Raw genomic sequence first — 14,782 nt, 5'->3', positions numbered from 1 at the left:
AGAACAAAATCTTGTAATCATAGAATTTCATACTGTACTGAACAAAAAGGCCATTATAAAAAAAATCTGATCTGTTGCTAGATCAGAGAGGCAGGATAATTTTACTCAGTTATAGATGTGTGTGTATATAAATATACAAACACTATATGTATATAAAATATATTAAAAAAATGAACATTTGAATTTGTAATAATGTAAATGTTGCCCCTAATAGCAAAGAACATTCATTGAACAGCAACCTGTTCTATGTAACCAAATATCATTTGGCAATAAACCAGTAATTTTTCAAACATTCCTCCCCCTCACCCCAATGCAACAAGAAACATCCAACTTACTACTGCTGGTGAAGGTACATGAATACTTCCTACAGACCGAGGACGAACGTGATTTACTAAATGGCAGAGAACTACACCATCCATCAGAGCAGACCCCAAGTCTTCGGGCAAACAAATCTTTAGTCTTGTTTCAATGTTCTGCAAATGAAGAACACATGCACACTTTAATATAGAAATGGATGAAGGCGGGGGGGAAAGGGAATATATATGCTCAACTTCTCCTATGCTGTAAGACACATAGCCAGTTTTGGAGTTTTGGTTTACCAAGAAACTCACTTCCTTTATATAACTAATTCTTTAAAAACTGAAAACCAACCTCCTCTACCCTATGTTGGTCACTAAATTACGTAAACTCCTTTAAAAGAAGTCGACACTTCAAATGCTGCTGTCACAACATGCATTTATTTTTATATATACATATAAAACCACATATGCATGCAGTTAGCCATGTGATTGCTCTACATGCAGCTCCATCCTTTCACCATTCCCCCAAGTCTTCTATTTATCCAACTCAAATTTTCTTTATCATCAGCACTTTGAATCGGAACTACATTGTGTTAATCACTGTACAAGCAGAGAGTAAAGGCAATCTTTCCCTTGTAGCCTAAATTACTTACGAAGCATTAAAGTGATCAGAAAGACAGGTAGGGCAAGGCAAAACATTCAGATTTAAAAGAGAATTTTTTGATACTTGTGAAGTAAAACTGAAGTCTCACCGAAAAGAATTTGAGATTGCAAAATAAAATACTTTGAATATATTTGAGAATTTTCCAGAAAAAAACAACCTACAATAAGTTTGTCACATATAATGAGTTTCTTAAATTGCGCTCCAATCTTGAAAACATTCCAACAGTACATTGAGATAACTCTTAGTTTAACTCTCAGAGACAATTACTTCCATTATCTTAAAATAGGTATTTCTTATTCCTAGTTGAACCTCCTTAATGTCATTACTCTCTATTAATACATTACCTCTATCTAAGCTGGGTGTTTTAGATGAAAATAGATTACTCTCTTTAGAATTAAAGGAGAGTGTAGATTGGAAGGGATTTCTGAAGGTCACCTGGTCTAACAAATTTGAAGTGAGAGCCGAGCCTTGGTTAGTTAAGTTCTGGATATCTGCAAGGAAGGAGATCCCACAACATCTCCAGGCAACCTTGTTCAGTGTTTCACCACCCTTATTACAAAGAACTCCTTATAGCTACTTGAAATTTCCATCTCTGCAGTTTTTGCCACTACGTCTCATTCTTTCACTGTGCATCTTTGAAAAGCCTGACTTTATCTTCTCTGTTACTACCCTTCAGGCAGCGGAGGACAGTCCTATGATATTCTCAGCACTCTCTTCTCCAAGCTAAAGAAATCCAGCTCTTAACTTCTTCCTCATACATCCTTTGTTTGGGTGCCCTCACCATAAAGTAGCCTCCACTGAACTCACTCTGGGTTTTCATTATATTTTCCCAGTTTTTTCTTTTACTGGACACACTACTCAAGTACCCACATGTACGGTCTCACAAGTGCCAAATGGGGAGTGCATCATGTGCACTAATACAACGTTTTGTTTTCACCTTGGATTAATTCATAACTTAGACAATATTTTTGTTGTCATACATGCACAGAAAGAGTACATTTTGAGACTTTCTTTCCAAATCTGTTACAAACAGGTTTGTATAAATTAAGAAATTAAAAATTCCTTCAGAACACTGATTTGCCTGTTGGGACACTATTCAGTATAGATCAGGGTGCATTTTTTTTTATAAGCAGAGCACACCTACAACACTACTTCAATGCCATTTCCTTTTGGAGTTCATGGTTTGAGGCTAGATTTAATTAAAAATGAAGACTTCAAGAAGTGGATCAATTCTCCTTCAATTTTGTTACCATGGAAGAACTGCTCTCTTTTTAAAAAATAATCCATGCTATAGTAGCGGACAATTTGTTCCACTTAGCATGACAAAACTATTGCATGTTTACCCTTTGATTGACAAAAATCAACCAGTATTTCTTGCTAGGCTCTGTTGCTAAAGTGTAAGTGGCAAATCACTCTGGAGATGACAACTGTCTGAAGTGACTGTGGATGTCTACAAAATCAAATGGAGGAAAAATATTTATGTGTCTGAAGGAAAAACTTTTATGAAATGGAAAAATTTCTGTAAAAACACCCCATTCTAAAGACAAGGGGGGAACGTATAGAAGAAACACCAATGTTCTCATAACATGCGGCTCAGGTGAAGCGGTTGAGCTAAAAGTAACTGTGCATTTAGATTTCTAAATAAGGAATCTGAGTACTGTAATAGTTGTTCCTTCTTGTTTAGTGCCCAACTTGTTTAAGGCTGCAGGTTCTGTGGAGTTCCACTAAATTCTAACATGCCATGAAACAATTCAAAAGCAAAATATACTAGCGTAAACTTTATTAATTTGAAAAATCTCACTTCCAAACAGGGCCAATCTTCTTGCTTCTGACACCGCTCCTTAACTCGTAATCAAACTTCTCACAAGAGACAACAGAACTTTCATTTCAGGACACAATGCTTCAGGGTGAGGGCAAAGGATAGTGCATGGAGCTGAAGGTCAATAACACATTAAACCAGTATTACTGGTAATACCTCCTAACAGTAATATAGTGTAAAGAGAACCTTATTAAGTCTCCATGATCCTGCCTGACACGGTGAACAACCTTGTTCTACTTTTCACTGTGAGGATTAACTGAACTAATGCACAAGGCAGGAACATTGAGGACATTATTTTTAGGAACAATTACTTGGGGACTTGCTACATGTGGTAACTCTTAAAAGAAAGGTAAAAAACTGCATTGATGCTGCTGACTAGACTATGCTCAGAAGAACTACATCCTAGTGCAGTTTATTCCTGCTACTTCCATATTCTTCTCCATTATCAATAAGTCTGTCTCATCCGATTCCTGCATCTCGTCCCTTTGGCATCATCCAAGTTTAGAATTGGTAATATACTACACTCAATCAACTACGCTGAACCTTCAACAAGATCTGTTCTGTTCAAAAATTCAACAAGACAAAGTAAGATTAATCCAGACTTAAAACAGGTGAGGGCCTGAGGTAAGAGAATGAAAATCTAAAAGTCCCCATAGCTCTACATTAAACAACCCGCCTTTTAAAGACTATTTGGTAAGGAGAAAAAAAGTGAAGCCTTTTGCTTTAAAATTAAATAATACAAGACATGTTACTTAAAATAAATGAATAATTTTGGAATTAGTCATTCCATGAAGCTAATGACATAAGAACAAATAATCTTGTAATTCTGTTGCGATATCAAAGTCACCTACCACACTTTCAGGATTTGCACTGCGTTTAGGAGTGCAACAATACCATCTCTTCTGTGGGTAACACAACATAACTGGAAACCTTGACAGGTTCAGGGTCACAACACTCCTTGAGGCAAAGGTTGTAATTTTTTTTTTTTTTTTGACACAAATAGGTGTCACACAAACAGTGCTACCTAGGTATTAGCTGTGTAACACAGGCCCTATGCAATCACATGCAGCAATTTTTGCATCAGGCTCTAGCTTCTGTATTCAAGACAATATATCAGGAAACCATCTTGTATATTCAGATTTTCAAGTGATGAAATACTCATTACCTTTCTAAGAAAGCTGTTTCAAGCATTAGTTATCTGCTTTAAAAAAAAGTTTCTAACTTTAGCTTTAACTAATAGATTTCATTATGCCTTTTACTTGCTAGGTTGAAGACTTCTCCAGCTGTTTGAAAATAGTTTCTATACCTCTCTATCTCTTAAGTGGTCACTTCATCCTTTCTGATGAAATTAGTTAAATTGAGAAATTGTTATTTCCACCAGTGCAAGGCATGCTGTTTAATTGTATGTCATTCAGGTAACTCTCATTATTATTTCCCATTTTTACAAAACCTTTCCTGAAGTACACACATCTGACCATGATAAAGCACTTCAGGAATAATCTTATCAATGTAATTTGCAGAAGTAATATTGCCTCATTTAACCTTTTTAGTATTCTCCTACTTAGACAAGCTTCCCAAAGAAAAATTTAAAAATGCATTCCATTAGCACAAATTAATTCTACCAACACTCACATACCTCACGTAGCTGTTCCACAAGCTCTCTCTCTTCTCTCATCTGCTCCATTTTCCTTCGAATTGTAAATTGTGGGTCTATTGATTCCAAATTTCTTTGTGGTCTTAAGAACACTATGATTTTAAAAAAGACAGATTTTAGTTTAAAAACTAACACCTTGATTTATTAATTTCTAAATGAAGCAAAATCCTTAGGTACTGCCTCCAGCAAAAACTGTTAGAAAATTTCTCTGTCCTCAGGAGGACAGAAAAATACGATCTTGGATTACAATCATAAATGGCTATTTTTTAGATATTGCTCTGAGCAGCATCCTGCGCCATCAATGGAGTGGAAGATTCTTCAACCAAATCCTAATCTCAACAGGCAAGTTTTGTCAGATGATTAAGCACCGGCACTGTCCCTTAGAGATTCTGGTCTGTACAAAACTTTGCATCTAACATGGAAGGAAACACCTCTTACTCTTTTAAGTAGAACCGTCTCCTGCAAGATGCTGAATTGTGTAACAAGCTGTGACAAGCATCTTCCGACACACAACAAACTGCTTACTAGATAAGGTTATACTAAAAAAAGAAAAACCACCCACCAAACAAAGACTGATGTAGGCAGACTTAGCCATTCAGTAAGTCTGCCTACATAAAAAAGTCATATTGCAAATGTAGCCCTGCACAAACTCTTTGCAGTACTCCTTCCCACCAATCCTGCCAACTGTCTCACTTTGCCCACATATAGTTGCTTCAAATAATTACATGAAATCTCTGCACATACGCACCTCTACGCTTCCTTTTTTTGTGATCAATGACCGTTTTGAATGGTTCAGAAGAACAAGAAGATGTACGCTCAAAATGCAACTGTCACCTGTTTGCCACTCAAATTATAGGACAACTTGATTATTATGGAAAATGATACTGCTTAAAAGAAAGAAGTGTTTTGTATTATTACTTTCCCGCCTCTCTCCTGAATGCAACATGAAACCCTAAGTACCAATTAATGGGGTGGGAAGTACAAAGCCTAGAAACGTCCGTTTTTACATACAGCTACTGCTCCATCTCAGTTTTGTTAATTTAAGGCCATTAAAGAAAGATTTCTGGGTCAGTAAGTAACAGGATAGAAGAGAGGAGCCTTTTATTTACTAAAAGGCACATCAGAAAATTAGAAGCATATGAATTGCCAATAGCATCTACTTGAGGAGTAAAAAAAGATGAATTACACTTGACTGTAGGAAAGGTACACATAGGTGTAATCACAGTAATTCTGATGTTCCATTAAAAATTGTGGCACATCAGTCATTTTATTTAGATTGTGATTTGGGTAGTAGGCTGAATTTTAAAAATCAGTCCTCAAAATATCTAAGAAAATAAAACATTGAACCCTTGGTAAAAGGAAATTTCATCTACATTCTGACCAAAAGTAAACTATTAATGAAGCCCCCAAATCAGTTTAGGGTCAACATACAAAATTGCACCCTCTGACATCTAGGGCTCAGATAAACAAGACAAAGTTTCTGCACAAGAAATACTTTGAAATCTCAGACAAGTCTAGTCACCAGGAATCTCACCTAGCTGTACGCAGGTTGGTTAAGTAACAAAATTAATAATCTAAGCTACCTCTCCAGCCAAAGGGACAGACAGACACCACCTATGGCAGTTCAGCCAGCAAGAAGTAGTTCTTTCCCTTATTTACTGAAAAAGGAGCTTAAGGCAAAAAACTCCTTGCATATCCTTAGGCTACTTATGTGAGGAATCAAGATAGAATAAACTATGGCCAGTTACCAAACTTGCTTCCTTCCACAACTTGACTCACACAGTCGCAGTTTTAACTTTTCACAGGCAACTGAAATTTGCTACACTGCTGTTAAATCAGTAATTTCAGGAAATGCCATATGAAAGGCTGTTTGTTTAAACAAAGCTGCTTTTAAATATAACACCTAAATATTACAGTTTTATGTTAGTAAACTCTATCCTTTTTAACGTCGCCAAAAATCCCACAGGCAGAGTGGCATAGCGTCCCGTAGAGAACGTGCAGGACCGAGAACTGCAGCTAGCGGCTGTAGCTCCGTTCCCTTCTCCAGGTGGGCTACATAGGTTCACCCATGTCACCATGCAGAAGGATCTACACGCAGGTGCACACATCATAAATAAATAAAACCATTCATTATGCTGACCTCCCACACGTAACTTGAGAGTAGCAGAGCCATGCCTTCAGAGGCAATAGGTCCACAGTTGTATCGACATTCAAACTTTGCCTTTGTAGAAGGCAAACTGCAAGCTCAGAATAGAACTCGATTTCCAAAGCACAGTGTATCAGCAGATACGTACTTCTCAACATTTTGTAGAGAGGCATGTGTAAACCATGACCGCACATAGCCAAAGGTTGTTAACGGCTGTAACTGCTGCTGTTACAAAGTGTAACAATCCATATACCTGATTTAACTACGCCGTTTCAAAAGCATTACCTACTGATTTAGATAATTTTAAACTCATTAATACATTGGTAAATTTCCCATGAAAGCAATTATATATGGTGAAAATTAAACAATTAGAAATATCTAAAATGTAATTTAATAATTCATATAGTAAATCGGATAGTTTAGGACAGCTACAACAACAAGAAAAAAAAAAAATCAACTCCCAAGTTTTCAAAGTGCAGAAATCTTACCCAGGGCTTCTATTAAACTCCAGAATTGTACTGAATTAAAATTTCTGCATTAGCAACTCTGTACAATTTATTGGAGACTGCTCCTAAATTTTTAGGAGGTGAAACAAAAATCTCCTATCACATTTATTAAAAAACTGTAGTTGCAATTTCTAAGATTTTCATTTTAGAAATAGTTCATTGTACAACTCTAATGAATGATTTTTGCTGCTTCTCACAGATGAAATACCTACATAAAACCATGCTTGAAGAGTAATACCATATTGAAATGGTATTTAAATGCCACTGTAGCTTTACTGGCAGCAGCAACATTTCAAACTATTCTCTACGAAAGCATTAGTTCATATTTATGTTCAATCTTGCAAGTGTCAAAGTATTATTATGGACTTTGTTCAGTTTGGCCACAGCTCTCTTTGTTTAGGCCTTTGCTAAGTCAATATGAATGTCCCAAGACCTACTTCCTTCCAATTTCAGACTACAAACATCTGTTAATGAAAAGTAAATATCAACATTACTTATTCAATTCCATTCATGAATGAGACCTACATTCCACCAGGAGGAAAAAGGAAAACTAATCTCAAGGCAGTAGGAAACTACAATTAAAAGTTTCTAAATGAAAGAAAGTAAGTTTAGTTGATTAAAAAACAAAACAACCTCCACACATTCAAAAGCATTAGTTATAAAAGCTTCAATTATACACTGAATTTAAAGAAAAATGTTCTAATACAGGAAGTTTGGGCAGTCCTGAGTATTGCTTGCTTCTCTGCATTACATACGTTTTTCAGCAAGGGGAGCCCATACCTCACAGAGATGAAGGTCTAATTTTGACTCCTTCCAAGAGCCAGTTTCTGGTTTTTGAACCCATGCTCAACCAAGGTTATTATGTAATGCTTGTTCCAGTAATTTTTTTTAAAAGTATTTCGTATGAGTTGCAACAAGTTAAATGGGTAATAGTTAATAACACAATATGTATTCGACATACCATAGTCAAGGACAAACTTCTTTGTGAAAATTTTCATTTTTGTACAGAGTTACTGAGTTACAATGCACATAAGTGCACTACTTATAGCAAGCACATCAAGGAATTTAGTGTCCCGAGTACTTCATTTGACAACATTATCCTTCAGGTAAACCACAAAATGATTTAACCTGACTCTAAATATAATAGACAAAAAGAAGGCTGGACTAATCACAGGCAGAGATGAAGTCAGGCTAAATGTTTATAGTTAGATTTCTCTTTGATTGATTTATTCAATCCCAATTGAAGTAACAGCGAAGTTATTACAGAGTCATTTGCTAAACAAAAGCCTCCACAATGGGATGCGCACTGGTCTTGGGAGACCTGTCTGTTCCAAGCCTTATAACCTCCCAAAAATTCTGGACTTCACCTCCTCTATTACTTTTGCCAGACGGTTACATTATAGATGATATGAAGTATTAAGATACTACATTGATGCATGGCATTTCTATATCAAAGGCTACACCTATACTAGCGAGCTACACGGGGCTGGTGCACGGATCCTCAGCACCGGCCCGCACACATCCATCCTGCTAACGTTGCTGCTTCCTGGCACAGTTTTGGTCTGTGCAAACCCACCTCTCTTCTACGCAATGTCTTGGTATAGCTCGAGGAATAGCACAGGCAAAGGACGTTCCCCAAAGGCAGCTTAAATGCAGCCATCCTGTTTTGGAAAGTAAGAGTGCTTTGGTATGGATTTGAATCATGCTGTGCCAACTAACCTCAGTGCCAGAGAATGGTCTCTGGTCCATTTTACTTCCTACCAGAGGAAGATACACCTTAGATAACAGACTTAGACCCAGATAACAAACTCTAAACAGAAAGGCAACAGTCCTGGTTAAAAAAAAAAAAAAAAAAAAAAAAAAGTTGTAAAAGCAGTTTTCTGTTGTAACAGCCCAAAGTAATAAACACTGATACTTGCAATTGGCTTAAGATTTGAATGACATGAGACATCTATCTGTTCCAAATGCACAAGCACACACTAGTCTATACTGCTCATTTCATTTAGAAGGGTAAAACAGTAACAAGTCTAGATTAACAAAGATCAAATTCTGCACTGCTAGAAGTACCTCTAGCTTTCCCTTTTCTCTGTCAGAATATTCATCAGCGAAACATCAAGTTAGTTTCATACAATCATGAACTAAATTCAGTTTTTCAACTTACCGTTACCACAATTCTTATATTCCATACTCATTTCCTTTACGGAGCTGATTCCTTACATATGCTGTCTTCTACAGTTTTACAATCAAGAATAGCGAGTATTATCAAGTAATGAACTGAATGTAGGCATTCTAAACTACATGTTGGCATTTATCATACAAGATTTGTGGTCTTAGTTTCAATCTGATACTTCTGACAGCTTCATTGCCTTCCAACACCTAAACAGCCTTCTAATTTAGGGCAACTGGAAGAACAACAGACCTACTTTAAAAAAATACATCTGCCTATCAAATATTTATAAATGGTTCAATTGTCTAGGTTCCGTTTCTTCCATCTGACGTTTAACTACTAATGCAGTAGATGTCTCTGATACCCCAGGCACAGCCAGCTTTGCGTATTAGTGACAAGACTCAATGTACTACGACAAAAATGCCCTGGAGAAAAACAAAGCAAAAGAAGCAGTAACAACATTCACTAATGTGCCTGGCCTTCACTATGCACAGAGAAGTTTGACAGCTCTACTAACAGTTTCTTTTGGACAGAAATCACTATTTTTGCTTAGCTGGTTGTTTCAGCTTTTTTTCTTCATGGATTCCTCTTCTAATTAAGTTAGTTATGCACCTGCATCAATAACTGCAGATGGGAGCAGGATATTTTTATTAACAGTATCTATCAAAAAAATAATAAATAAAAAAAATGCGGAAACGACAGTAGCAAAATTATTTGCTGTTTGAGTACAACTTTTATAAACCCTTGAAAGTAAATCATGTAAATAAACCTATATTGGAAATAGTTCTTGGAGTGGATATCATGGGAAAAGTTGTTTTGCCAGACCTGTAAAAAATGACACTCTTCACTCATTTACTTTTGATACTGCTACATATTCTATAGTAAATTAACATGCATCCTCTGAGGTATTCAGTCTTGTAAACATCCCCTCAAGAGTACTGTCCCTCATCCTCAGCCACATGAGGCATTTGCCGTATATTCAGGTTTCTGAAAACACAAAATTAAGTAAGTTATATATGGAACACCTACCATTGTCACTGTCTCCTTCAGATGGGATACTGTAGCTAAAGTTGTCCCATGTTTGTGCCTGTGTAAGTGTGTTGAAGGAGATAGGAGGAAGACTGAGGGATGGGTCTGCTGGAGGGGAGTGATAGCCAGTCCAACCACGGTGGTATAAGGACCGGAGTGGGGATAAAAGGGGGCAGCAGCATTTCATTTATGGCATTAGGATTGTATGGTAATGACAAAGATGTAATTCAAAGGTGATTAATACAAAATGTATAATTTTTGAGAAAAGAATGAAAGATGGTGCAGAATAAAAAGAACGAAAAGTTATATGTTAGTACTTGCAAATCATACATTTTATGCGCAGTTAAGGCTGTTAAGCTTAGCAAGATCATTGTAACCATAGCACTTCACACAACTTGTTTATAACCAAGTTTTAAGAAAAAGTACCCATAGATTTTACATTAGAGCCTGACAAAAATCTTGACTCTCTGAATCAGAAAGTAAATATATCAGCTGTGAAGTTTCAGCAAGGAAAAGTTCAGAGAATAAGAATTTTGGTACTTTTTGTAACTGTGTAATAAGAACACTTCCTCCCCAAACACAATCTACACATCCATACAAAAATACTATTACTTTATAACTTCCTAGCTTATTTTGATAAGTAGCAACTATATTATCCCTTGGATTCTCTTTCTGTTGAAATATGTTCTGTACGTACAGGTAGTACAGATGTTTTCTTTTTAATTCACTTAATAGTACATGCAGCATTACTTTTATTTCTCGCTGACTCCCCCAGCAATAAGTCCAAACCTACAATGGCCCCACCACCCCAGGAAAGTTCTGGTCCTCCGCAACTTTTACTGACTTTCCAGGGACGAGAACAGACATGCAATACCTCCAAAGGGTGATCCCGAGTTTGCACCAGAAACCTTGGCAAATCTGCACTGTAGACGGTCTTCTAACAAACACAAAGTCAGCAATGATCCAGCTGGGCTCCCTAAAGCATGCAAAATTGCACATTTCCACAGAAGCTGCAACAGAGTCTGGACACTATTCACCAGATGACTGTAAAAGCATGTCATGCCTACAGTTCATGAGCACCCGTCAACTCAATACAGAGCTAAACTTGTACAGCAATAAAGTCCCTATTTTCCATCCATTCTGCCTTCTCTCCTTCAACTAGTCATGATAACACCTCTTATTTGTTCCTCAAATCCTTCAGCAGACATTTTTATTCCTTCCTCACCACATCTACTCTGCAATTCTGTCTCCTGTCTTGACTGTGGCAAGGATTTCTGCCCAAGCTTCCCTCGAACTGCCATTCTCTAGTGTTTCAGAACTGGACACTGACATCCTTAAAGTATCTCCTCCCTGCTTATCTTCAGCACGTCATCCATCCTTTCAAAGCTTCCCACTGGTTTCCTATTTTCTGACACAGAATTTAAATCTCTCTTTCTCTGCCTTTCACAATGATGCCACTTCTTAATGAGCTTTTCCTGGATCTGATCACAATGTTCCTTACCACTTCTGCCACAAAAATTATGAACTCACTCATTTCTTGTTTCCCTACATATATTTCCTTGTTTTATCTACTGAATCCCCCACACAAGCAACATTCATGCTCCTCAAACTAAACTGGAGATTATAAACTACCTCTATTCTAAATGCTAAACCATAACCCTAAATCAATTTAAAATTACTCTGTAGATCAAAAAGCAGCTAAACCTATTTAATATTAGAAGAAAGTCCAAGGTAAAGTTTCAGTAAGCACAGGAAGTCCCTATTTTATACCATTCAAAATTAATAATCATAAGGAACTTAATTGCATAGACATTCTCCTTCCCACAATTCTGGAATCTGTATTAACATGATAATAATTCAGACAGTGTCATATAAAACTTCACCTTCAACTTCTCTTCACACTCAACTCTTCAAGAGCTTGCTCTCTTTAGCCATGCCTTTTTCCAAAGCCAGTTTACTGCTTCTGGCTATTGGGACACCAGATCAGCTGAACCTGAGTCGGCACAACCTAAACTCTGAGCAGAGTCAAGCCTGGGTAACAGAATACAGATTTATGGCACACGGTAAACAGACTTTAATATGCTGGCAATTAGGATTCTCATTATTTTCCAAAGTGCACAGATAATGCAGTTAGGGAAGAAAACAAATGGAAGGAATAAATATCCAGAGATTAGAAAACCAGTAACTAGCATTCAAAAAAAGGGAAAAATACTGTCAAGTTCTAATGATCATTATGTGTTCCAACAAACTTAAAAGACACTGAGGTAAGCATGTCTACTAACATCGTGCTTCAAATTCTCTACAGGCTATGAAAAATGAAGACACTGGATTCACAAGTAAGATTATGCTAAGTAAACAGTTGCAAGGGAACAACTTTTCACTTCACAATACAAACTGCTTTGTGATTTTGAGTTTTGGCAGTGCTTCTTTTAGCCTCTGAAAGCACAATTTTGTTGGTTGGTTTGTTTGTCTGTGTTGCTGTTACCTTGTTCAGCAGAAATTATGAAACACAGTGATCTCAAAATGGCCCAGAACAAAAGCAAAAAATATTCTTGAGTACTGCAAGATCTGTTAGGCTTCAAGATCTGGCATATCAAAGATATCGTGGCAAGAACTTTGCAACACTCAGTTTTGACAATTAGCACCACTCTGAACATTTTAATCAATTCACGAATCAAGCACAAGGAGTTTAAATTTATTAGCTCTTTTGAGTGATTCCTTTTGAGAGCAAAAGTACTTCCCAAGAGCAAAACTATGGTTCTAAGAAAACCTGTAATTTTGGGTTCTTTTCAATAGTAATTTTTTAAGGTTTTCAAAATTAATGTGAATTTGAGAAGCCCATACTCTATAAAAGTATTTAAAATACAGGAGGAAATAGTCTGAAAAATTTAAAAAATCCTTTCTCTTTTTACCTTTTATGTAAACATCTGACCCTTGAAAAGAATCCATCAAGAAGTCAAAACACATTCATTACCTTTCGAAACATTTTCTTTGGGTATCCTGTCAGCCATCAGATATGAATTTTCCCAATATTTTCCCTAGCTTTAAAAAGAAAGAATAAAAGGACCTTCAGTCCTGAACGCATATAAGTATGTACTAACACAGAAATTTAAGCCACTGTGGTTTATCCTCTGGAAGCACTTCCATTTATGTGTGTAGTTCAAAAAACTGGAATCCTTACCAGAAGTCTAGAACAGTTTACTTTCACCTTTCCAAGAGACATAAATCATTATGGAACAATGCGGGGGGGGGGAAGTCAAATAGAAAGCAACATTCATTTAAAATAGATGAAAATAAACACAGTGAAAATAAACTCTCAAATTTCAGAAGGGTATGGTTCCATATATTTTCATTGAAAATTTGCCACTATTTTTTCCACAGAACATGATGTACACATTTTAGATAGAATACTTTAATGTTCTTTTAATCTTGCACTCAGATTTAAAAGATTTATAGAAGCAAGTAATTCAAATGTAAGCTCTAACGAAGTTAAATAGCTAAAAATCATTTCCAAAGAGTTTTAAGGTTTCCTCTAAGGCCATGAAGACCTTAAATGAAAAAAGCTATTAAAATAGACTACAAACTGAGCTGAAAAACTTTCCTGGATGACAGAATTGCTGGACCCCTGGAATAGCTCAGCTCTAGGGCAATAAAGCAGTATATAATTAACAAGGACAAATTCAGACAGTGATAGGATAGTTCAAACTCACACAAAACTCGCACAAAGTTTTAAAGGAAATACAGTGAAGAAACTAGAGACATGCAAGCTAGCCAGCTTTAATGGGAAAAACACGCAGAATTCACAAACCTGCCACTATTTTCAGTCATGTACTACTTCTATCTGTAAATTATTCTTATGTGTTAGCAAAACAAATTTTAATACTACTTTTAGAGTAATTCTAGGGTGGGAACAGGAGAGAAAACAATACCCAGCTTCACTATTCCTTTGCAAGGTTTCATTTTGTTACATTGTGCCACATAGCTAATATACTGTCTTTTTATCTGAAGTTGGACCTAAAGTTTTACTATTGCCAAATTCCCCTGTTTTACCATGGTATAAATTCAAGGTAACATGACTGAAACTGGATGCGATGAGGTGAAAGACTGTGCAGTAATGGCTGTAGCTTGGTGACTCTGTAGCGTACGATATGGAAAGGAAAATAAATCCAGATTATCAAGTTTTCTGCAACACATAGCTGTGACCAGAAGACACTATAGTATTGGCATACTCAAAGCGATTCAAATATATGAATGTGAATTGGTACAGTGTAGAAAATCAACAGATTATAACCAACTGACTTTGGTATTCAATGAGGCTACACACAGCTGCAATATAGTCAGGGGAAGAACTGTAGGAGTTGTGCCCATCTGGTCTTCCGTTACGCGACTTGGAGGATTTGTTGCAATCCATAGCAATCCACTCTTCCTAGAAATCCTCTAAAAAGATTCAATAGGCTATTTTGCCCTGACCTATTACAATCATTAAGTATAGGACATC

The 14,782-nt window shown here is 36.5% G+C and overlaps 1 protein-coding gene across 11 annotated transcripts in view; it reads right to left on the bottom strand.

Moving 5' to 3' along the window:
* LRCH1 (leucine rich repeats and calponin homology domain containing 1) overlaps positions 1-14,782 on the bottom strand; it is a 135,180-nt gene that overhangs the window by 22,756 nt on the left and 97,642 nt on the right. For 7 of the 11 annotated variants that reach the window (XR_008235011.1, XR_008235013.1, XR_008235015.1 and 4 more), the window contains 3 exons: positions 10,285-10,392; positions 4,419-4,528; positions 336-473 (listed from right to left, as the gene is read on the bottom strand). Coding sequence is in view for 3 of the 11 variants with exons in the window: in XM_052786105.1 (XP_052642065.1) it covers positions 336-473; positions 4,419-4,528; positions 10,285-10,392 (356 nt within the window). In the remaining 8 variants the exon portion in view is untranslated. The remainder of the gene's footprint in view (positions 1-335; positions 474-4,418; positions 4,529-10,284; positions 10,393-14,782) is intronic. The other 4 variants (XR_008235012.1, XR_008235014.1, XR_008235016.1 and 1 more) reach the window with 2 other exon arrangements.

The sequence above is a fragment of the Harpia harpyja genome, chromosome 4 (genome assembly GCF_026419915.1).
Source record: "Harpia harpyja isolate bHarHar1 chromosome 4, bHarHar1 primary haplotype, whole genome shotgun sequence".
Classification (NCBI taxonomy): domain Eukaryota; kingdom Metazoa; phylum Chordata; class Aves; order Accipitriformes; family Accipitridae; genus Harpia; species Harpia harpyja.
Note: the sequence above shows the minus strand (reverse complement) of the source record. Positions and strands in the feature narration are given on the sequence as shown.